General features: G+C 36.8%; 2 protein-coding genes across 3 annotated transcripts; one reads left to right on the top strand and one right to left on the bottom strand.

Annotated features, from left to right (window-relative positions):
• The first annotated feature begins 538 nt into the window (after positions 1-538).
• On the top strand, positions 539-2,403 carry LOC110378792 (cytochrome b-c1 complex subunit 1, mitochondrial). The gene has a single exon (XM_021338206.3). It carries the CDS (start codon positions 597-599, stop codon positions 1,992-1,994), a length of 1,398 nt encoding a protein of 465 aa, XP_021193881.3. The 5' UTR covers positions 539-596; the 3' UTR covers positions 1,995-2,403.
• On the bottom strand, positions 2,214-25,402 carry LOC110378022 (protein bric-a-brac 1). 2 transcript variants are annotated; one of them, XM_021337106.3, is made up of 8 exons: positions 24,724-25,402; positions 21,411-21,584; positions 20,807-20,985; positions 20,121-20,228; positions 18,556-18,629; positions 17,880-18,120; positions 13,744-13,821; positions 2,214-8,190 (listed from the first exon to the last, which is right to left on the bottom strand). In XM_021337106.3, exons 1-8 carry the CDS (start codon positions 24,907-24,909, stop codon positions 8,067-8,069), a joined length of 1,164 nt encoding a protein of 387 aa, XP_021192781.2. In that variant the 5' UTR covers positions 24,910-25,402; the 3' UTR covers positions 2,214-8,066. The 2 variants fall into 2 exon arrangements, with proteins under 2 accessions (XP_021192781.2, XP_049696726.1); XM_049840769.2 differs by lacking the exon at positions 24,724-25,402 and adding an exon at positions 24,211-24,360.
• Between the last annotated feature and the right edge of the window lie 416 nt (positions 25,403-25,818).

The raw sequence follows: 25,818 nt of genomic DNA on the forward strand, positions 1-25,818 counted from the left end.
TATACCTATATATATTTTTATTTATATAGGTGTTTCTAAAAACACATATTTTCCACACTTTTACCTTCTAAATAAGACACTACCGCCAACATTTTACAGTAGCAAGCGACGTGAATTAAGCCGTGTCAGTTGTCACGTAAAGCTAAATAATACGGCGTGAGTGGGTCGTGTGAAATCGCTCACTGAACGAGAAAACAAGTCAACTGGGCGCGCTCGGCACAAAGCAACTAGCTGTGCCTATAACTACATACAGTACGTATGTTGGACTCACTAGTTGCGTAGTTTGAGCTAGTTGATACATACCACTATCTAACTAGCTTGTCATTTGTCCTCTAACACGGTTGCAGGCACAATCACAATCTCAGAAGGGTTTAATGATTCACTTAGTAAAATTAGCGAAAATGACTCTGTATAGGGATAACAGTAGACACACATGCTATAAGTAAATCCTGCTTTCTTAATCATATTTGACCTTCCGTCTATAAATGGATGCTATGATGCTATGGCATTACTATGGTCTCACTAAAGAAACGTCAATCCTTCAATCAAATCTCTAAACATAAGCACTGTCCTTGTGATATTTTTATAACATAACGATGAACGGAATAGGCCTGCTAACAAGAGTATGGAAACCCCTGAAATCATTTACCAGACAGCATACGTATCCGGCACCATTTACACATTTCCTACAAAATCTCCCGGGCACCCTCTACTCGAAACTGGACAATGGGCTCACGGTGGTCACCGAGGAGCGAGAGTGTTATAACAGCTGCATCGGCCTCTTCATGGACGCAGGCTCCAGGTACGAGAGCGGCTTCGAGAATGGAATAGCACATTTCTTCGAACATATCGCTTTTAAAGGCACGACTTCCCGAACCAGACAAGACCTTGAGGCACAGATGGAGTGCCTCGGCGCTCGCTTCAAGTGCTTTACGTCGCGCGAGCTGGTCGTCTACTACGTGCAGTGTCTCTCTCAGGACACCGCCCTCGCCACTGAGATACTCGCCGACTGCATTTATAATAATTCTTTCAACCCAAACGAAATCGAGTATCAAAAGAGAACTGTTTATGCTGAGATGCTATCCCACGATAAGAATCCCAAACAGCTATTGTATGATTACCTTCACAGCTCAGCATTCCAGGGCACACCGCTGGCTCAAACTGTGATGGGACCTAGCTCAAACTTATACAACTTTACAGACGTTACCATCTGTCGGTACCTGTCCAAGTGCTTCGATCCGTGCAGGACGGTATTGGCCGCGGTAGGCGGGATCAAGCACGACCATATAGTCTCACTGGCTAACACGTTCATGGGCAAGCTGGAGCCGCTCAAGTGCATCGATATGGACGCTTACAGGTACACGGGGTCCGAGGTGCGTTACCGAGACGACTCCATGCCCACCGCGCACGTCCTGATAGCTGTCGAGGCTCCGTGTCTATGCGACGACGACAAAATAGTAATGGATATAGCTCGGTACATCATAGGAGGGTGGGACAGGTCGCAGCCGGGTGGGCGCTCGCACCCGGTGCGGGTAGCCCGCGAGGCCTCCTGCCACGATATGTGCGACGCTTACAAAGCATTCAACATCACGTATAAAGACTGCGGCCTGTTCGGCGTGCACTTTGTCAGCAAGATAATGTCGCAAGAATACATGATGGCGTTGATACAGGACGAGTTCATGTACCTGAGTGTGTGCGTCACTGAGTCGGAGGTGGAGAGGGCGAAGTGTTTCCTGAAGGCTAAGATATTGTCTCGGACGGAGAGTTCCCTGGGCACGTGCATGGAGATCGGGCGGTGGACGCTGTACTATGGGTGCCGGCCGTCGCTGCTGCAGCAGATGAACGCGATCGACCGCGTGACGGTGTCGCAGGTGCGCGCGACGTGCAACAAGTACTTCTACAACCGCTGCCCCGTGGTGGTGGCCATCGGGCCCACCGAGGCACTCAGCGAGTACAACAGGATCCGCAGCTGCATGTGGTGGCTAAGAATTTAGATGTTATTTATACTTACTTTATAGTGTCTTGTTAACATTTTCTTGTGACTTTTATTTGCTCTCAGCTACAGAGGCATAGTTAGCTAGAGTGTTTAATTCTCTACTCACATTAATTTATGACAGGGCTCCAACTAGCCCAATGTTTCAATATTATAAATGCCTGACATTGAGATCTAGGCAGTAAACGAAATATAAGGGCAGTAAATGAAACAATATTCATACAAAAGTTATAATTTATTATCTTAGTAAAGCTAAAATATAAAAATATAAAAGGTATTTGAGTATAAACAGAGCACATAGTCATGGTGACATTACCAAATATATACATAAAAAATGTACTGATCTTCAATAAAAAATACACAAAATAAAACAGTTCCGTCTTGCATATGTGAATATTATGAGATACACGTGGTGAAATTGATTGTAAGACATGACGGATTTTTAAAAACTTAGGCTAATCATAAGACAATTTTAAATTCATGAAAATCAGACAACTATTAGAGTTTCGCTCCATCTTTTGATATTGATGGTCACAGAATGCATCTTTAAAATGAGTAGTCGCGAAATTGGGCTAAAATCAGATTACAAATACCGATGTCGAAAAATATTTGACTTGACAGAAATACCATCAAGTCCCCCAGATTCCGTGTGAATTATTTTATTTTAAAACGCCAAATTTTTATCTATGTGAGTAAATACGAATAGGTTTGAAAAGTGTAAGAAAAAATTATAATATTTTTCGACATCAACACAGGTAATTAAGAACGTGGAAGTTTTAAAACTTAAAAAATAATTATAATCACAACTTAGAGAGCTTAAGAGAATCAAATCACCATTTTCGTTGTAATAAAACATAGGGCAGATCGGTTTTTTAAATATGTAGACAAAATCATTTGAAGATAGATAAATAATATAGCCCGAAATATAATTGAATCGTCTTTACAACTATGAGTTTAAATGTTTATTTTCCCATAAAGTAGAGGAAGTTCATAATAAATAGAATTCATTTAAAAAAGTGACACAACTACTTCGAAATGGTTAAAATATTGGTAAATTCGATACATGTACGTTATAAATTCGATATAATACTTATACCATAATATTAGAAATCCCCATCCGACCCGTGAAGGTGTTCTGCTTAACATTTTGAAGTTAAGAGAAAGTCAAAAGCTTGTGTTGGCACCTAGGACTTGCCACACAATAGCCGCCTCACAATCAGAATAGCACGGATGATGAATAGAAAGAAAACTCTAAATTTTAGAGAACTTATTGCATTGTATCAAGGCAAAAAGAAATGTTTTCAAATCACTTTCAGTTTTTGATCATGTGCCTGAGCAATGTCAACCTTTCGGGTCCGACGGGGTTAATCTTCACATAGTGTATTGATAAGATAATAAATAAGAAGTATTGAGCAACATTGTTCGATACTGTTAAAACGCTTTACAATTACTTCACAATATTACGTATAAAATTACTGCAATGCAGTTTATTATATAAAAAGGAATGTTAATAATTGATTTAAAACCAAGTCGTTTTCGACAATTTTTTGTTGAGACAGAGTGTCGTCAAAATTTAGCAGTCAAATGTTTCAATAGCAGCCTTTAGAAGAGATTCCATCTCTTTCGGACGAATATACATAAATATCACTGCTGTATGTGTTGTGAGATACAACTCGGCACATATAAAAAGTCAGACTTTTGTTATTCAATGCTGCCTTCGAATGCAGACTTATTACATGATCATTTTAGTACCTAGGCTCGAAGAATACTGGCCAATTGTTGGACAATTTATTGTCGTACAAACCAAGATATTTTAATTCCAAAATACACACATATAAGTATATAAATATTGTAAAAATCGCTTACCATGATAGTATAAGAAGTATAGTAACTAGAATAGTATAAAATGGAATGTAGATCTGTCTTACACAGTGACAGTTAGATAGTTAAGAGATGAGAATTAAATCTAATCTACGAATATCATTCTATTGGTTATTTTGCTTCGTAAAAAATACTTAATATTAAATGTTAAAGACGGACAGTTTGATATTAATACGATTGATTAGTTGCCTAAAACGTGTCGTATGGCTGAGTGATCGTTGTGAACGAACAACTTTATGTTTTCAGTCCATTTTGAATTTCAAAGTTCTAACGAGAGATCTGCTAGGTGCCCCACCTATACAAACGCTGCTTAACTTAATGTTGCTTTAATAATACATGTGTTAACCAAGAAAAACGGGTAGTTTCTTTTAAATGAGTCTTAGTATTATAAATTCAATGGTGCATCAATTGTTACTTTTTGTGATGAGACATGGTAACATGTCGTGTCGTGGCAAGTCAAATGATTTGACTATTAAATAATTTTGAAGAAAACTTTTTTTCATTATGGGCAATTGAATTCCTAAATTTAGTAGTATTGACCTAAATGTACGTAGAAACTTTATATAATATAATATCTTTGAAATCTGCTCAACTCGGCAGGTCTTGAATACATAGTGGAGAAGAGAATTGTTTAAAAGTTTATAGAATAACGATAGAAATAGTGAAGCATAATCTTTTTTCAGTGGGATGTGAGATTGTCAGAAGATTCACAATTATTATAAAGCAAAACAAACCTGGGCTCAGGTTTGTCTATGATATAATAATCTGAACTCAATTAATTGGACTACAATGTAAGTTTGAAATACCTCCACTATACATTGTACAACAGTAAAGGTTGATCGTTTAGTTTTAATAAGAATAAAAGTGTACAATGTTTTTTGTACTTGCAGTTGTAATTTCAAGAAAAAATAGAATAAAGTATATAGAAAAGATTATTTTAAAGTCTCCACTAAATCATTATAGCTGTGACCCAAAATTTGAAATGCAAAATGGACTAAACAATCTTAAATACTAGGGTTTTGTCATGGATACTTAGATCTGTACTTTCAATGAATATTTGAGCACAATGTAGAAGCTTAGAGTATGGGTAAGATACGTTACAATATACAGTATGCACGTCACATCAATATATAAGATACGTAAGTGCGACATTCGCTTCTTAAACTAACTGTAGAATGTAGATATTGATTCGATTATATCCGAGGCCGCCTCGTTTACGCAAACCATTACAAATACGTTTATGTAATTCTACATCATTACGTATTATTAATTTCATGATAAAATCGGCTCGACTAATATAATTTTAGCCAATTTTAAGCCGTCACACGACCTGAGTACTATATAAAAAAACATCAAAATTCTTACATTTAAGACATTTAGAGAGTATTTACGTGAATTTACAACACTGTTGAGGCTACCTCGATCTGACTCGATAACATACATCTATTTGGCAACACATTATACTGAGTATTAAATAGAATAAGAGTAAAATATATTCTGAGCGCTTCCATCGAGAACTTGAGCGGGCTCTGAGGACTATGTTTTAAAGGCAGTGGCGAGTTCTGTGTCGAATGCAAGTTCTTTATTGCACCTCTATTTTATTTCTTAAGATGCTTTAGAGATAGATGGTACTTTAACAGTACCTGTCGAGTTATTACGAAGTAGGCAATAAGTGTATCGCCATTGCATTTAAAACATGGCGTCGTAAATAAAATCAAGTATTGTGAGCATATCGTAATCGACAGAGGCCTTGCGGTTGCACCTTATACACTCGACATATACTATAATGTAAATAGCATTGGTATAAAAATAATTTGGTAAAAAACACATCATATATCAATATAAATGCTAAAAATCTACAAGAGCTATCGTTACTATGGAATGTCCTTAACTCATACCTCTTAATAATCTCTTTTAAAATCTTAAAATCGCTACGTTACTTATCCATAAATATCATATAATAATATAGTTAGCAAAAAGTTTCTATTTTGATTTAAGATTATGCACGCTTACATCTAGTGGAATGTAAAGAGATTTTTTTTTAATATCATAGTGTTAGTCACATTACCCCTTATAATATTAATGGTTAGTTACCCAAACCTTTGTAAAAATACACCGTTTATTGGACGTTTTTGATTTTTTTTTATACATTTTCTTTTTAAATTGGCGCGGACCCGTGGGTCGTACAAAATATACATGAAAGCGCCGCACACCGGCCGTGGGTCAGTGTGTTCGAATCCAAGGTTCACCTCCATACAATAAGAGAGCTAATGACTACAATACATTTCGACTTCATTACGATGGGACAATTCTTAAAACGTTAAAGCTATTCGCGCTTTAAAGCCTGACCAGACAAACGTTAACACGAGTAACCGCATAACTACAAACGACATTATCAACCCGTGCGATATTTTCCGGCCACAATTTGACGACAATTTAATACCTTATCTTATATTGGAATGTGATTTGTCACCGGGCTCCAAGAGCCGTTACCCCCGCTCCTTCTAAGACATAACCGAAAATATTACTTTATCAGTCAAAAAAACTTTACTTTAAAATCATTTTACTTCAAAATATACAAATAAAATTGCTTGGAGGGTTTCGCCGAGCGAGAGATTTGTTTCCAACGGTGAACCGAAGTGGATAGCATATCTTACATAAACAGTCGCTTGAAATATTGAGGTATAATTTTAATATTCTTAATACACCTAAACAACCCTTGTATAATATTAAAAAAATGTATACATTGCTAAAACTATGTTGTACGTATAAAATTGTTCACGTTTACGGGGACTTAATTAAGAACTTAAAAAAATATAACTTAAAACCTAAGTAAAGCATACATAGATGATTAATATACGATATCGTATTTTGTACTGTAAGGTTATGCTTTATACGGTGTTCACCCACGGTGAATATCTTGTAAAATTATAATGTTTGTACACTTGGACGCGGAATGGCAACGTTGTTTGTTCTATAAAATCTAATCGGTTTCGGTCTAGCTGCCTAAAATAACTTGTACTTGGTCTATTATGAAATATCGTCTACCGTCCATTCTTTTATGTTCAAAAGATATTTTATACAAACCGTTTATAATTTGAGCAATTCATATGCAATAAAAGAATGAATGATAGAACACAAGTGTATTCATCTCGTTTGTATCCAAAGCGCAGGATGTCATCGCGACCGTCACAGACTAACCTACCCTACACGTAGATTCATTTTCATCACTAGAGTAGAAGATCAGAATCTAAAAATCCTTCAAAAATCTTAAGTAATACTTATTAGTTAAAGTTAAGAGTAAAGAGTATAGAGAATATAAGAAGAATGGCATCAATTGCAGTCTTAAATCTAAGCAATATTGCAGTAAATGAGATTACAGACATCTGGCCGGCACATCCCGCGCTTTCTATAAATAACATAATGCATCAATGTATATTGTTTCAGTCTTTGGAATTTGTGTATTGGAATGTATTTATATATAAAAAAAGTGTAAAATTCTGACATGATTTCTAAAATTTAGACGTCTCCCTGATGTCCATAAAATAATTTCTATAAAACGATTACTGTTTATAAAATCGAAAATTTTCGAAATAGTAGCGTTTATCTCGGCTACTGAGAACATCAAGGATTTACATAAATCTCGAGGTACAGTTAATACTTACAATAAGTAAAAATGCAGAGTATATAACTCATCAAATACAATTCTAATCTCAAGTTACAAAAATGCGTTCATAATACGTCGTTTAGACTCAGATGTACGTCTTTTATACTTTTGAGTTAAGCACGAACTTTTGTTTAAGAAAGTGTAATCAAAGCGATTTTTGAATGGAGTTATTTAAAGACTTTAAGTTATTTAAATACTGCTTTATGTAAAATTGAGGGGTGTGTTGTCACTATAACATGCAAGTGATTATTTTTATTTTCATTTTGAAGAATGCCAGAAATTTGTAATTTAACATTTTAATCATCTTTAAAAGGCCTTTCTAAGGTTAAAAAATATCAAAAATCGCAATCATTGCCACTTAAGGCCACAAAAATCCGTGCGAACCTTAAACATTTAGCGGCACCGTACCTGAAAGCCCGTTTTGAAGACCATATTCTTGGTCCAGTACGCCTGCATCGTGAAGTTTCGGTAAAGCCGGTCGGGAGGCACAAAGTCGTCTTCAATGGGCTGCCAAGGGAGTGGACATCATGCGGTCTCCGTGTCCGCTTCCGTCTTGGGAATCACGGCCTCGGGGAACACGGCTGCTTCGGGAGTCGGGGGGAAGCTGTTCGCGTCTGATGTCTTCGGTTCTGGGGTTGATGTTGAGAAACTGGAATGGATATGTTGGTAATAAGTTTAAGAAAAACAATGATACTTTTATTTGACTTGTTTTGTAAAAATTCTGGTTTTTCCAAGTTAATAGACAAACATGTGTTGCTGGGGAGTTTGTTGCGCCACTTTTTCTTTGGGGGCTGTCTTTTGTTTTTGATGTTCGAAAAGTGCTGATTTATCAGCCTAATTTGAATAAACGTTTTTGAGCTTGAGAAAAAAGTTAAAGATACACAAAAATGTAGATAAAAAGTACAGGTTCAATGTTACAGCGTTCAGAACGGCTGTCCAGCCGCGTTAAATTAGCTAATAATCCCTAATTTATGCAATTTTGACTAATAATCCCTACTAATATTATAAATGCGTAAGTAGCTCTGTTTGTTACGCTTTCACGTTTAAACCACTGAACTAATTTTAATAAAATTTGGTACAGAGTTTCTGACTTTTGAAGAGTTCTCTTGGAAACGCGATATAGCCGAACTTGACGCGGGCGAACCTGTGGGTGGAAGTTAGTATAGAAATAAAAATGCTTGGAGAGTTTCCTCGAGCGAGTTTTGTTTCCAACGGTGAACTAAAGTGGATAGCATATCTTACATAAACAGTCGCTTGAAATATTGAGGTATAATTTTAATATTTTTAGTACACCTAAATAACCTTTGTATAATATTAAAAAGTTTAGGTATATATTAATTATTTATGAATCTATTGTTTAATTAGGTATAATATACAATTTACAGCAGTTTTCTTTCAATTTTTGTCTCTTTTGCTCTTTACGCACCTGTTTACATCTCTTTTATTCGCATTTTCCTTTTGTAGGTACGCTGGAAGAGATTTCTTTAGAAATAAGCATTATTTTTGTATATTCTTTTTTAGTGTTTTCGATTCTCTGCTCGTTTGTCCGTCCGTTTGTTTGTCACTAGGTTGTATCTCATGAGCCGTGATAGTTAGAGAGTTGAAATTTTCATAGATGATGTGTTTTTGTTGTCGCTATAACAACAAAAACTGAAAATTATAATTTTATTGAAAAACACCTTAAAACTATTATCATAGGACTTATCCTAATACGATTGCTAAGAACTTAACATTATTTTTTAAAAAACTACATTACTTACAACTATTGTATTATACATTAAGGTAAACGTACCAATAGTCGTCGGATTTCGGAAATCACTGACTTTGAAGCGCTACTGTGTGTTAAATATTCAATAGAAAATGAAAATTTTTGCATGACGTGATAGAGTATGTATTCATTATTCTAAGTAACTAATGCTTTTTTAATCATTTTGATGGGTTTATATACTTATTAAGGCAAAAGTAAAAAAAGGGCGATTTGTACCAATAGTCGTCTGATTTGTACGGATACTCGTCAAATTATCCCAGTACTCGTCAACTTTTAATGCTAATGTAAACTCTCTGCGCTTGAACATAAGGTTCAAGTTATGTACATTTTTTTGTGTTTGAATTTGTTAAACATACTTGTGCTTTTGAAACATTAGGAAGGTAGATAGATAAAAAACCAAATTCCTATTTAGAATAGCAGGTCAAAATCTGTTAGAAGAGCAGGTATTCAATAAAACAGATACATAGTTGCATTTTAATTTAAATTCCTATCTATCATACGCTTGGAATCACAAAACCAGTCTATAAAATATCTATACTAATATTATAAAGATGAAGAGTTTGTTTGTTTGTTTGTTTGAATGCGCTAATCTCAGGAACTACTGGTCCGATTTGAAAATTTATTTCAGTGTTAGATAGCCCATTTATCGAGGAAGGCTGGCTACTTTTTATCCCGGTACGGGAAGTAGTTCCCACGGGATGCGGGTGAAACCGCTGGCAGAAGCTAGTATGTTATATTTCTTAATGATAATAACGATGCAGTCATGTGCATATGTAGCACGAGTAAAATAATTACTTTTAAAATATTTAAATTGTAATGATGATTGATGACGGGGAGTTGCGACCCCGCGGGGCTATATCCGAGTGCTCCGGGGAGAGTATACTGTCCCCCATCTATGGCCTGCCGGAGTGAAGGTCTCCAGCCTCTTGGCTTGCCTTCATTGGCCGACCAGAGTGGAGTCGCTAGAGCAGGGTTAGCAGCCATGCTCGGAGGGTAGGTGCCTCGTGGTAAGTGGCGAGTGGGCCGGTGATGCTGGACCCACAGGGAGCGCGTGATCTGCGTTTAAATTCCGCCGAGGTATCCTCACCCTTCAGCCGCTCATGTACCTGTTGCCTTCTTGTTGCGATTTAGCAACTGATTCCCGGGGGCCCAGTAAGTGAGGTGGCGAGTCTCCACCTGCCATTTTAACATGTATTTTATACATTGCCATCGGCAGGTGAAATAGTTCCTCATCATCATCATCCTCAGAGCCTTTTTTCCCAACTATGTTGGGGTCGGCTTCCAGTCTAACATCCAGTTAGACTGGAAGCCGACCCCAGCCGAGTACCAGTACTTTACAAGAAGCGACTGCCTATCTGACCTCCTCAACCCAGTTACCCAGGCAACCCAATACGACTTGGTTAGACTGGTGTGAGACTTACTGGCTTTTGACTACCTGTAACGACTGCCAAGGATGTTCAAGGATAGCCGGGACCTACAGTTTAACGTGCCATCCGAAACACAGTCATTGGTGTCATTGCAGGATATACTTAGAAAGTACATACAAAATTAGAAAAGTTGCGTTGGTACTTGCCTGACCTGGAATCGAACCCGCGCCCTCATACTTGAGGACTTTTTTCCATATCCTAATCCACTAACATCCCTCCCAACGCAATAGCCCAAGTAGTTTTCCTCCATAGTTAGCAACACTTTAGCACAGAACCGGAGATTGTCCTTGGGTTCATTTCTGTAGTATTTATACAGGGATAATCGTCGGTTTTGTGTCACCATTTCATTAAAGTTGTCTCAAAAGGGCGTTTTAATTTTTTTTGCTGCATCTGATGTTGTGTGTGGGCCCTTGATTTACAACTTTTATGACTTTTAAAAGGCCCTCTTGCTTGTAGTTTCTTTCAGTCATGATCTGCTATTAAAATTACGATCATGCAATCACTAAATACAGACAATTTAAAATAAAAAAATCTTACTTAAGATTACTCTTTACCCATCAATATCGAATACGACAAGCAAAGTGACAGCGATGGAAGCTATGTCACCTTAGTTTTAAAACTGATTTTAATATTTTTTGCGTCAAAACTAGTTGAATGACATAATTTTTATACTGGCGCTATTAAGGCACATTAGGAAGACGCGGTACAATATGCGTGACGAAATGCAGTTATTTCGAACAAAAAGCATAGTGTAAGAACAGTCAATTTTTGTTTGCCACAAATTGTAATCCAAGCGTAGTAGAAACAAAGACTAGTGCTAGACCTACTTGTACCCAAATCGGTAGATCTTAATCGAATGGCGGAGGCCTACAGCGGCCAATATATACCTGAAAAAACACTCGTAGAAAGTGCATACTTATAGAAAACAGGGGATTTAACCGTTAAGAAACATATGAATTGAATCGAATAACATGACTGTGTACGTGCATCTAGAACCAGCAGAGTAAAATTTACACCTAAGAAAAAGCTTAAAAGAAACGCAGTTTTATGAACAAATGTAGTCTAAACCTTAAATATTTTTGTTCTAGACAGTTATCAATTTTGTAAAAGTCCCGATATTAGCTATTTATTCGCATTTTGTACTGTAAAATACAAAATATCCTCATTATGACGAGTTTAGCTGCAACTTTTGAGCATGTCCCAGTAGTCGTCATAATAATTGTAAAATTGACGGGTTTTGGGTCAAATGGGAGTTTTGAAGTACCAATAGATGTCACATTAAAAAAATATTTCTTCTATGTTAAAAGTATTCCAAATTGCATATTACATCGCTAGCAAATTAACTTAACTATCTAATTAAACAAAGAAACATACCACAGACCCAACTGGAGTTATGTAAATCAAAACACAAAACCACGTGCTGAGTTTCACTTTTGACAGCTGAACTTCACGAAAAAACGATTTTGTTAGGGCACACACGTTTCAAATAACATATCTTAGAAGCCGTGACTGTTAAAACCCCGTATTGTTATTTCAATTGTGCAATATATTATCAAGAATATGTTGATATATAAACCGGCCCATTTTAAGTTCTGTAGAAAATAATAATAAAAGTTTTAAGATTAATTGACGACTATTGGGGCATGACGACTTCACCCGCGTTTACCTTATTGTACTTGGTAACATGGTAGCATAAAATAAATATTTTTTAAATGTGATCTTTTGTTTGTTTTTGCTCTGGTATGAAATCCTTGCTGTGCGCGAGTCCGACTCGCATTTGGTCGAATTTTTATTGTGTGTACAAAAATTGAAAATAAATAAATAAATGGAATGTGTACATAGTTGAAACTATGTTATACGTGTCGGAGACTGTCAATAGTACGGACACTAAACGTCACGCAAGCGCGCCCTCTGGTGGCGTGTTCGGTGAAACAACAATTTGGCGCGCTTGGCGGAGTCGTGGCGGTCAGCGCGGCGTCCGCGGAGCTCAGTCTTAGTTCAGTCTTGATCGAGTCTTGGTCGAGGTTTCGTCGAGTCTTCGTGAAGTCGTTGCGTTACTGCCGTTCGTTACGTGTAGTGTACCTAGTATTATTGCCTAGCGTTATAGTACCTAAACTTATCGTAAAGTCTTTTGATTTTTGAATTGTAATGGTTCTTCTAACCTAACAGACAGACATGTGTTGCTGGGGAGTTTGTTCCGCCACTTCTTCTCCCCAGCCAAAACACATAGGAAGTGGCGAAGGGCGGGCGTTTTGGGGACTGTCTTTTGTTCTGACTAATTTGAATAAACGTTTGAGTTTTGAGTTTGTTGAGTTTCTTTGAATTATCTCTTTGTACGATTACCCTATTATACTTATTAGCTAAGAAATTACTGGAGTTTAATAATTTCTATAGTTGTTATTAGATTTTTTCAAAAAAAAATTTTATCACTTGTAATAGACCAAGTAATAATTTCTACAAACCGCAGTTGTAGTATTTTACATAGAACGAATGCCTATCTGACCTCCTCAACCCAATTACCCGGGCAACCCAATATCCCTTAGTTAGACTGGGGTCAGACTCGCTGACTTCTAGATACCCATAACGACTGCAAAGGATATTCAATGACAACCGGGAGCTTCAGTTTAACGTGATTAAGGAGGTCAGATAGGCAGTCGCTTCTTGTAAAACACTGGTACTCAGCTTTATCCGGTTAGACTGGGAGCCGACCCCAACATAGTTGGAAAAGTCTAGACAGATGATGAATCCCTACTAATATTGTAAATGCGAAAGTAACTCTGTCTGCCTGTCTGTTACGCTTTCACGTCTCAACCACTGAACGGATTTTAATAAAATTTAGTACAGAGATAGAGTTAACCTTGAGAAAGAACATAAGAGTCCTTATCCCGGACTTTTGAAGAAATCTCTTGGAAACGCGATATAACTGTACTCTACGCGCCGAAACCGCGGGCAGAAGCTAGTTTCCAATAAATACTGATTAATATTAAGCAAATTAGTTTTTACTTACGCTTGCCTCATCGCCTCGCCTTGTCCAATTTGCGCGAGGAACGCCTTATTCGATTCAGGAGTCAGGCCCGGCGAGAAACTGAAAAAAGCGTTCAAAAATCATTAATAATTGAGTACTAACATCACACAGCTAATATTAACACAACTGATGTGTACGCATGTACTATGCTTGCTACTTTTTCACCTTAGCTCCAGAATAAACATGATAAGGTACTTTTTATCCAGACGCAGGAAGTAGATGGTGAAACCGATAGCGGACAGATTAGTATATTATCCATACTTATGATAGAATGTTGAAGTTTTTGTTTGTTTGGTTGAATGCACCAATCTTGGGAACTACTGAACAAAACCCAAAAATCTTCAATTAAATCAAGTATATTTTGCCATGAGATTGGCTTCTAATCTGACATATCTAACACTATACGCAAGAAACATACATTCAGCCTTGATAAGATTTGAGCTTCCATAACCCCTAGCTTCTGTAGATACCTGCATAAATATTATTGAAAAGGACGGGACCTCACGGCTGATAAAATCAAATTACATTCACATAATAAGAATACTCAATAATAAGGTGAAAATAACATGTAGCAAGCTTAAACCGATTCAAATAAAATAATATCACAACAAAACATAACAAAAAGTACAAAAAATTCGCTATACAAAATATTAACTGTCATTATGTTATCATTTGCAGAGCAATTTATTAAGAAACGCAGCATTTTCTAAATACTATCGCTCGCTCGCTCACAATTCGCCTTTTCAAAACAATACATCTAAATGAAAACATTCGACAAAGGCATATCTAAATAAATTACTTCTAACATAATAAAAATTAATCTCAGCATTGTCTTACAATTTGATTTCTAATAACTAAGGAATTTCATAACAATAGTTATTTGTCTGGTATCAAACTCGTGTAAGAAATTACCAGGCCGATTTGTCATTTGAATACTTTATTATTCTTTATTGTACACAAAATATTTGATGCACACAATACAGCGAAGTCATGTACAAAGGCGAGCTTAACCCAGAGTTGGGTTCTCTAAGAGCAAACCTTAGAGACTATACCTTTAACCTTAGAGAGATGCTAGAGAGACTTCACCAATATGACTATAAGGTAAATGTAACATTTTTAGGATAAATGTGAATCTACCGATCGATTTTGAAAATTGTTACAGAGTAGAATTCGAGGATAAATGACCACTGCTTTGTGAAAGTTTCTAAACGCACAAAAGCTATTTTGGTCCGACCCGGGAATCGAACCCGGGAGATTCATAAACAGGCTTTGGTAATCAGTTAGGTATAAATAAGTTAACACAGCAAAAATCGCATAATTTTGCTTGTATATAACATTTGCATTGCAGGACGCTCAGCAGTTTTACAATAGTAAAATAAATTCATTCTAAATAACGTATAGAAGTTAACTATGAAGAGCTAGCAATCAGAGAAACATCAAACTTTTCATGTCGTAATTATCTATACCTAAACATTGAAGAGTTCTCTCATGAGTAGACACTCCTGCCGGACATCAGTTTATTTCTTTACAAATAAATAAATCTACACAAGACTTGTCTCAAGCAAAACTAACCAGGTAAGTTAAAAGCTTGTAAAAATAGCTCAGCATATTCGCATCAGAGAGAATTGCATCTGCTATATGCATCTTCTGCGTAGCTCTAAATTTATCTCAGCAATTTCTTTAAACAATAGGGAGCCGTTTTACTCTTTGGGTACGGAACCCTAAAAACTAGCTGTTTCCCGATGTGTAAAAGACATCCTTCATCCAACAAAATACAAGTATACAAGCTTGCTCCATAATACATTAATATTGGGAGACAGTTTCAATGCAGACCAGTCGTTACCGAGATGTTAAAACTAACAAACAAACGCACGCTACAGCTTTTTAATATCACATACATATCGAAGCAATATATTGTATAAAATACATAAATATTTGTTGTAACTGTTTTCTTTCTATTTCAATCATTGTATACTTTTAACTAGATCTGAATCCCTGTTTACTAATAAACATACTTATTATTTGGTCAGACGATTATAAAACAATAACAAAACAAATAAGTCAAATATTAGAATCCGCCATTTCGCGCACGGCGGCCATCTTGCGCACTTCTGAACAATAAAGGTACGTTTTGAAAGCTAGCTGACGACCGCACGTGCCGCAGCTGCATTACTGGTTTGTATGTATTTACATGAAACCGTTTTGACTCGAAGCAGCAGCCGCAGGTATCTATAGATTTCATGCAGAGGCATATTTCGCAAAATTATGAATGAAACATGAATAGGAAACGCATGAGCAATGCATAGGAAAAAACAAATAAACAAAAAATATAATACAATAAAAAACTCAATTCTGCCGTGAAGTCCCAGAGTAAAAAGGTCTATTAAATATAATCTAGTCTATTAAACCCTATTTGGTTCACTTGATTAGCATAAATACTGTCATATGTTTTAGTCAATTTCCCAAATTATTGTGCATACTTTTTGCCCGTGTATAGGACTAATCTTCTAGGCATTTTTTACTATAAATAGAATCCTACTATTAAGATATTTAAACAGTATATACCTCAAAGAATGGTAACCGCATTAATATTCCATACACGCAAGTATATCTGTCTTAAAGAATTACATATGCATTATAGTTCTAGGCACTGAATCGTAATGTTACATTATAGTGGACCAACGAATTATAAACAACTAGCAAATTTTCCGTGGTTTCACCCGAGTTTTTAAGGAGAGAAAAATTACCATAAGATCTAAACCAAAATATTTTTTGTATGAAAATGCTTCAAACATATAACACAAGCTAGCTGCCACGGTTTCACACGGTTATAAATTATATGCTAAAACCTTTTTCATAAATCCCTCTAACTATTAGTGAAAATGAAAACCCATTCAATCGTTTTGAGTTTATCGTGAAAGGAGAGACGTGGCAAACTTCGTAACGCCTAAAAATAGTTTAAAATTAAAACCTATACAAACAATTTAAGACCAAAACTAGCGAATTAAGTATAGCCATAATAGAATTTTAGTGACACAAACAAACAACAATTTCTTTTCATATATAAAAGAAAATATTTGCAGTTATTAGTCACACACAAACAAATCTACTGATAACAGTAACGTTACCGTCCAACACTGTAATTAGTGATTACTATTCAACTCAGTAACGGTCATTCCCAATATTCTATCCATCTCTTGTTTTATAACTAGAAGATAGGAATTTGACACTAGCTCCACACACGTCAATGTCAAATTCCTCAAATTCCTATCTCTAGTAAGCAAATCGGCGGATAGATAAAATATTGGGAATGTAGACAAGTGAGTACAATCATCAGTAACCGGTATTTGTGGAATGCGCTTCATATTTTCTGAGTCAAGCCCACGTGACGTCACGCGGCATACTTTGTAACATTGTAACAACGGTACGAAGTGACAGGTAATAAAATGACAGTTTTTTGAACATCTGGTTTTGTTATTTTATTAATGCTGACTTTGACATAGTATCTAATTATTTGTTAATACCTACTAATATTAAAATTTGAAATGAAACGGTTTCACCATAAAGTAAATAACCACTAGAGAGCGCACTCGCCAATTTCTTCTAAGAACACGACTCACCACTGCGGGCGGGGGGACGCGGCATAATCCGCGGCTACTATTGGTCAGTTCACGGTCGCTACTAAAGGATCGTACTGATCGTAGCCTTATAGTACGCGCAAAATCACTAACTTTTGGCGAGCGTCGGGGCACTGTATGCGCAGTCAAGTGGTTTTATAGTCTTTGGGTTTCACGCCAAAACTACTGAAAACGTTTTGCTGGGTTTTCATTTTGTACCAAAACTTATGGGATTTCCTTTATCACAGACAGTCTAGAGTCTGAGAGCAGACATATGCTATTTTATCCGGGTGTGGAAAGTAGTTTCTAGTACTGTCTTATGTCATCTAACAGTTTTTGTTTGTTCGAAACTACTGAACCGATTTGACAAATTATTTCACTGTTGGAAAGCACTCGACCACTCTACACTCTTCCCGAGTAACGTGAAGCATTAGTTCCCAAAGGACGCGGGAGAAACCGCAAGAAAGAGGTTAGTTAAAAATAATATAAAGGTGCACTTACACATGGTTCATGAGTCCTCCCTGCGACGACAGCTGTGCACGGTAAGCGGCTTGCTTGCGATGATGATACATGTGCACGCGCAGACACGACGGGTTGCGCATACGTTTCTGACATATGTCGCACTGCAGCGTGCCCTCGCGCGTGTCGTGCTTGTCTCGGATGTGCACCTTAAGGTTGTAGCGGTTCGCGAAGAATCGGTGGCAGGATGGGCATTTTACGCCGCCCGTTTTGCAGTTCCAACCTGAAGTTGTTTTGTTTTAACTTTACAAATTGCTTTTTTTACAGGTACAATAAAAAAGTAATTGGATCGTCGTGCGTCAATGCCTTTCTGAACTATCTTCAATGGTGAAATATACCAGTGTCAATATGCTTGATCATTGAAAAACATAAAAAAGGCTGATGATGATGATAGATCTACATGTTGTCTAGAAGCTAAATCTAGTCACTAAGTGGTAGTTTAGATTAATTAGAGTAAATTGAAAACTGTGCAGTGATTTAAGGCTTTTTTTGATTGACCTTTCAGGCTGCACCTTCCCAAGGAATCATTGTTGTTGACTTTTACTTCACACAACCTAAGATTTCTTCGTTCACAAATTACTTACCAAGTACAACCAAAAAGGTATACCTAACATACATAATGTAGTATATTTTAAAGGGCATATAAAGCAGGACTTACCAGATTCCTTGGCGGACTCGGGGAGCACAAGCACGCTGTGATACAGGTCGTTGTCGAAGTCAATCAGCGGTTCGCTGCAAGCAATGCGCTACTTCAGTATTCAAGCGGTTTATAGGCAAGCTTAGATAAACGCCCACGTCACAATAATATAGTTTTAGTTACAATAGTCATTGGAAGGTGATGAGTATGAACGTGGACGGATATAGTGGAAGAGGAAGACTAAAGAAGCGATAGATGGATTGTGTGAAAGTAGATATGGTAAGAAAGAGTGTTACTTGTGAGATGACGGTAGATAGAAGAGTATGGAAGGAGAAACGTGTTGCGTTGATCCCAAATAAACTTGGGATTAGGGCAGGAGGATGATGATGATGAGTCATTAATTGTTAATTTGTTGCTATGAACATTAAAATAAGCACAAGCACAAGTTCTACCTAGTTCAGGCAAATTTTACAGCAGCTCTTTTTTTTAATCAAGCTAATTATTGTAAAATTATCATTAATATTGTAAAATTAAGTTGTGTGCGTTACACTATTGCTATGCGTGTGTTCTAATTATCTCCTACAAAAAATCAGTCACCGATATCGGCCATGGGCGAGCAGCCATATCGTTACTTAAATAGAGGTAAATGGTGAAAAAGTGAACAAGGAGATGAAGGAAATAAGTTAATAAGCTGGCTAAATTCTGTTTCAATGTTGTATTGTCTCTGCCACTCCCTACCGTAGTTGGTAAAATATTCATATAATACAGCTAAAAATGATGTCGTGAAAATTATGAATTAGGATTCAGCTAGTATTCTTACCGCACCCTGAAAATCTAAAGGAGATTTTGTCGTTGCCATTGCATATGTTGAGGAAACCCGCAGAAGATTCATATTTCCGACTTTCTCTCTATGTACAAAACGCATGTTTGCAAAGCCAGCCGGCTATTTTGCAGCAAGCAAAGTGCAAAGCTAAGATATTATTAACAAAAATTATAGTCCAAGCTTTATAGGTGACTATTATGGAATTTATTTTATCATACAACTTGCTATAATTGAAGATCATATTCTGGAATACAGAGATATAAAGAATGGAAATGGAATGGAATGCCCACTTTACACTTGTAAGTTGTTTTCGCCAAAATTATTTCCGCTAGTCGTAAGTTCCAAGAAATTACTGCAAGTAACTTACGAAGGAGGTTTAACATTCTGTTTTATCGTAAGTAAATAACGTAACCTACTTACATGAGCAAAACTTACAAGAGTAAAGGCAGTCTTAGCCAAAGCTTTGAGGTGTCACACAGTGCCAGAGAAATCACTACACTGGAGAAGAAAGATATATCTCGCTCACTTCAAGTTTGAGTTACATGACTGCACTAGAGATTCTCGTATATATATAGTAATAAAGATAAAATAAATAAAAATAAGAAAGAAATATGACACCTCCGTACAGCGATCTCAGACACAGCGTGACAAGTTGAAGCGTTTTTAGCATGCTTTCTTATACCTCTACATTTTCGAAGCTGAAGAAGAATGAAGCTGATGATGATATTAAAGGCCAGAGAGGACAGTATAGGGGAAGACTCACCCGTCGTAAGCAAAGTCGGTATTCTCCGGGTGGGTGGGGCTGTCCTTGATGGGTCGTGGCTTCTTCTTCACGTTGTGGCTGTTCTTAGTCGGGGTGTTCTTCAGTAATCTGTGGTTAGTATATAAACGTACCTATTATAGAATGTAAGTAACCTTACCACACAGTTCAATAGGAACTTTTCAACAGGAACTATTTCTTGCAGATGTTCTCAGGTACAAAAGACTGAATAGTGGGAGAGGCATGGGCCATATGATTATGTATGCAGGCACCTAAAAGCGGAGTTTATTTGATGACCCTTTCAAGTTTTGGAAGAACTAAACACATTATTACTTACAAAAAATATTGAGTTATCCTCTTGTGTCAAACATTCATTCTTCTGTTTTTGTTATTTTATACACAGAAGCTGTTGGTCTTCCTTTACTAATTAAGAAATAAACATTCACAAAACATTCATCAAAATAACTTGACATAAGGATGTCCAAGGCTTACCTATTGGTACAAGAGAATATATTCTAGGTACACAGCCAATGAAACATAGTGCAGTCAGCTCCAAAAGAAGCTGAAAAAATCTAAATTCGTGTCTTTGATAACTTACCAGAGTATTAATCTACTTTTTTTGTGCTGTGTACCTGTGACGATGACGCTGAAGTTATCAGATGTTTTTACCACTAAACTACTTGACCTACCGCTTCAACGGGCTCCGAGCCGCCTCATCCTTGATGGTGATGGTCTCAGCCGGTTCGGGCACCACGTCGGAAGACGTGTCTTCCACGGCGGGGGCCCACTCGGCCGCCGGCTCGGGCTCCGGCTGCGAGGGCGCCGGCTTCGGGGTCTCGTCGGCCATGACTGAGGGGGACTCGCTCCGCTGTCGATGTTTAGGGGGATATGAAAGTTTTGGAAACGCCTTGATATACGCAAACAGAGAGAGAGAATTTAGTGTGTACTGTAATCTGGAAATACTCAGTGTTGCAGAAAATTAAGTACCGAAGGGTGATAGAGTTAGAAAGATGTTTGAGTTGTCCTTAAAATTTCCGTTCTCAGAAGTTAGACCAACACTTCACACGACGTATCTATGGTCAGGACACAATATTATTATCGTTCCGCAGCATATTTGTTAATGCAGAATATCAGCTTTCTACCTATCTTATCAAATTGGTACAGCAGACAGCTGTATAGAGGTGAAGAAGTAATAAACACCAACACAAACTCCCCCCACTCCTTGCCTTCCGGTCATCCCTTTTGTGTGACATCCCCCCCTCCCCTTTCCCTCCCAGTCATCCCAGTACGAACCTCTCGTCCGCCGGTAAGACCCTTGACCTGCAGCAGCTCAGCGGTGTGAAGGAAGCCGGACAACTCCTGGCGACGCACGTGCACCTCGCCGCGGTACATGAATTGCAGCAGCTGGCGCAACTCCTGGTGGGCCACGTCCTTCAGGATCACTATCGGATGTTCACACGGGTTCATCTGTGAAGACAAAGTGGTGATAATTAGGTTTTATACCCGAAATAACCAAAAATAAAGAAGATCACAAGAAAACAGTGCAAGACTCCAGTTTCAAAGTAAAAAATTAGAACCTTTGTGAAGTCTGAGTTAAGGGTACTATTATTTTGGATTGATAAAACTAATAAATGCGTAAGTGTGCTTAACCGATCAACATGAAACTTTGTTCACATATTCTCACTCTCACTCACTCGGGACGCGGGAAACAGCTAGTACATAATAAAATTATACATGGATACATAATAATGCAGGTTCTTAAAATGATTACTGTCCTTTGGTAGACCACAGAGCGTGATCTTCAGATGTCTTTATTCCAAAACATACCAAAACTGTTACTAGGATCAACCTACAGGACTGTCCTAGTAACAATTTAACACAACTCACAGCTAGCATTTATCGTAAAAGACACTTAACTTTGTTACTTTCAACTGAAATAAAATACTGATTCACTGTTATGTTGCGCACAGCTAAATTCAGACAGTTTCAAAGAGACTCTGAACTAAGCCGTACCAACTATTTGCATGTACACTTGACTAGTGATTGATACTAGGAGCTTGGAGCTGGTAACAAGGCCATATTGATATATTCCCTGCATAGAACTCTGATAGGATGATTGCAGTTACCATTGTGAGTGCATAGATGGATGCAAACTACTGAACACCTCTGTAGGAACTATATAGTAAATTCTTCTATTATGGTAGTAACATGGTAGATTTCTATTCTACCATTGGAATTCAGAACTACCACTTGGCTAAAGCCTAACCAGATGCAGCTGAGTATCAGTATTGCTACCACATTGTAGTCAAATAGTTGTTTAGAATATTACTTGCTCATGAAAATCGAGGTTAACTTCTATAGCTCTATTAAAATGCTTACAATGTAACTTTCACTATTATGTGTTACAAGTATTTTATCTGTTTCTCAAGTAAATAATGTTCAAATACATGTTATCTGAATCTTAATGCATTCATACTGATAAAGACAACGGTAACAAACTGCAAGAATGCATGATTAAACTAAACTACTGAAAACATGGCATAATATGTATGCCAGCATACAACTTTAGTATCTATATCTTGTCAGTAACTAAGTTTAGTCTTTATTGCTTTAAACTACCAGCAAACAAACTAATAATAACTATCATTGGTCACTGATATAGAACAACAAACAAAATAAGTGCATTGGGAAACCTTTATTATAATTTTGTAGTCTCTAGCTAAACCAGTCTTTGACAAAATAAAAATTAAGAAAGATGTTGCATCTTTATTGTGATTTCTGTACAAATTAAACATGAGGGAATCATCATCATTATCATCAGCTTCTGTAATGTCACATTGCTGTTCACACCAGGCCTCTCTCAAAGAGAAGGATAAAGTGTTAATCACCACACTTGCTCAATGCGGGTTAGTGATATCAGACTTTTTAGTCCAAGAGAGCGAGTGTATTATACCTAATTTCATTCAAACACTCATTCCTTATGATTTATTTAAAGCCATTCCCAATATTTTATCCATCGCTTATTTCGTTTGCCAGAGATAGGTATCTGGCAGTACTAGCATAGAGCTAATCAGAAGTCCATCTCTAGTAGGCAAAACTACAGATAGATAAAATAATGGGAATAGTTAGTCAAAGTAAACAAACTCAAATCATACAATTCTGGTGCATTAGATAGTGTGTAAAGACTATTTAACAACAACTATTGTATGCATTCATGACATTACATTATAATATGTAGGGTTTTTATTTGTTATACCAGAGATATGGAACAAAGGTTATTGAAACAATAATACTAAGTGAATCATTGAATTTCTTGATACTTGTACATATGTATTGAATTGGTATGTTATTGGGTTATGTCAAACAGGGTTAAGTCTGACAACCAGTTTTAGCGAGAGGTATCCGATTGCTCGGGTAAAACCCTTGTACTCAGCGGCTGCCGGTTACATTAAAAAATTACCCCAATATAGTCGGGAAAGGGTTTGTTATTTAGGTACTGAGTACCAAAAATGTCATTTCCAAAAGATAAAGCACTTTTAAAGAATATCTTGGGATTTTATTTTCAGGTGGTATCTTAAGTTGAACAAGTCTAAAATCATCAGTGTATTGTTCAATTTTGCAAGATGTTTTATCTCATAGTGGAAAAATGTATGGCCAGTGTCAATCATAGATGATGAAATTATTTAGAGTACCATGTAATATTCAATATATATTTCATGAATATGATGATTGTTGATAACATAGTAAACAAATAATAATATACCTCACAGAAAAGAACATTGTCCTTTCTACATCTTATTCATAAGTTACTAATTGATTATATTATTTATCTATGTCATGAATTTATTTACAACTACAAGAAAGCAGTCTTATTTATTACTCACTGCCTCAATAGATAACAACATAATTAACTTTTGAAACTAAACAACAAGAACAATTTTAAATTAAAAATGGCTGCAACTCTGGAAAAACCCTACCTACCTGCCACCATTTTCAAAAGCTATCATAATGCAAATTATATTAATTTACAATACAATATTGAGTTAGTTATTTACATTTGTAACTGATTATAATAATACAATAATAAACTTACCAATCCATGAAGAGTTGTGGATACAATTTGAATAAAGTATGATCAGACAACCGGACTCTATGACAAAGAACAATTGAAAGAGCCTCCCACAATCAATGTAATAATAATTCAGACCCTCTGGGCAGAGGTGAGGTGTGCAGGGAAGGTACGGATCACCCTCTGTCTGCCCCCACAGGGAGGGTGGCTGCAGACAGCTACCTAATCAACTATAGCCAAAAATCAATACAATTAGCTCCCGGGCAGGATGCACCCTGTTTACTACATCAGCAATCTGTGTACAACATCAGATATGCACACATCAACAACTACCTGTGAGGTACATACCTATACATCTACCTATGTTTGTGTCTAGCCAGGTAGCTATTTATAAAGATAGGGGTTGATTTAAACAAGGGTGCCAACTTTCCTCTCCCGAATTACGGATGCAATAACGAATTACGGTGATTATCTGATGCGTATCAGGATTTCAGCAAGTTTAATGAGGGATATTTTATGCGAAAAAATTATGCGTACCTTAAAGAGTTCCTTGAAGTAGGGGCTGCATACTGACAGGATCAGCTTGTGAGCCTGCACGTACTGGCCCCCGGCTGCCAGGGTCACATCCACCAAGTCTTCGCCTTCCAACAAGGCATGAAAAGATTGTGACAAATTCGAATGGAAATCGTTCCATCGAAGCGAGAACTGTTCAGGCACTGCCATTCCGAAGACAAACCCCAACGATTGCGCAAAAAAAAACACTGAACGCCTTCTTTACAATACCTGTACCACTTTCAGAATAGCTACGCGTCCCTACGGTGATACATAACTGAAAACTCAAACGCGAATTTTGACCACGTATACGAATCGGGTAGGAACGTTCTATTCCTCAAACATTATTTACAACGCATCACTACGACGGTACCCGCGATTATTTATAAAACACAAACAATATTGACTGACATGGCAATACAATAGTATAATAATCAAAATGTCGCTTGGTTTGGTTTGCTACGCGGATTCACCACAATGCACCGTTCATTGTCCGACAAACAACATGAACATTATGTCAGAACGTATGAAAAAAACTGAAAATGTGCGAAAATGTTGATGTATTCGTTAAGCGTACTAAAAAATATTTAAATTTTTTTAATGTTACTTTTTTATTTAAGTTGTATATTTTTTGCAAAAACTAGAATAATAAATATTTTTTTTGTTGAAATACTAAAAAACCATAGACCAATTTCGACCAGACATTTTGTTGTTTATACCATAGACTACACAAAAGCCAAACATTTCACTTGCGTCTACAGATGCAAACTTGATGTGGGTTTTGTGTGCGTACGTTTGAATGGATCAGTCTCAAAAACTACTGACCCAAATAATTAACCGGTTTCATTCGACTATTTTATATCCCCTGATATGGCTACCAGCTTTACGTAGGTAATCGTAGGACACAAGGCAATAAAATATTTTCCCGAAAATATGAATGAAGAGTCCAAACTTTCTCAATCAAGGCAGTAGCACATTCACGATCAGTAGGATATACATTAAGTTTAGTTTTATTTTTTATCGCACTAACCGGATACATTTGAAGAAATTTTACTGGCATCTTATCATCTGGAAACTTTG

The sequence above is a fragment of the Helicoverpa armigera genome, chromosome 1 (assembly GCF_030705265.1).
Source record: "Helicoverpa armigera isolate CAAS_96S chromosome 1, ASM3070526v1, whole genome shotgun sequence".
In the NCBI taxonomy this organism is placed as follows: domain Eukaryota; kingdom Metazoa; phylum Arthropoda; class Insecta; order Lepidoptera; family Noctuidae; genus Helicoverpa; species Helicoverpa armigera.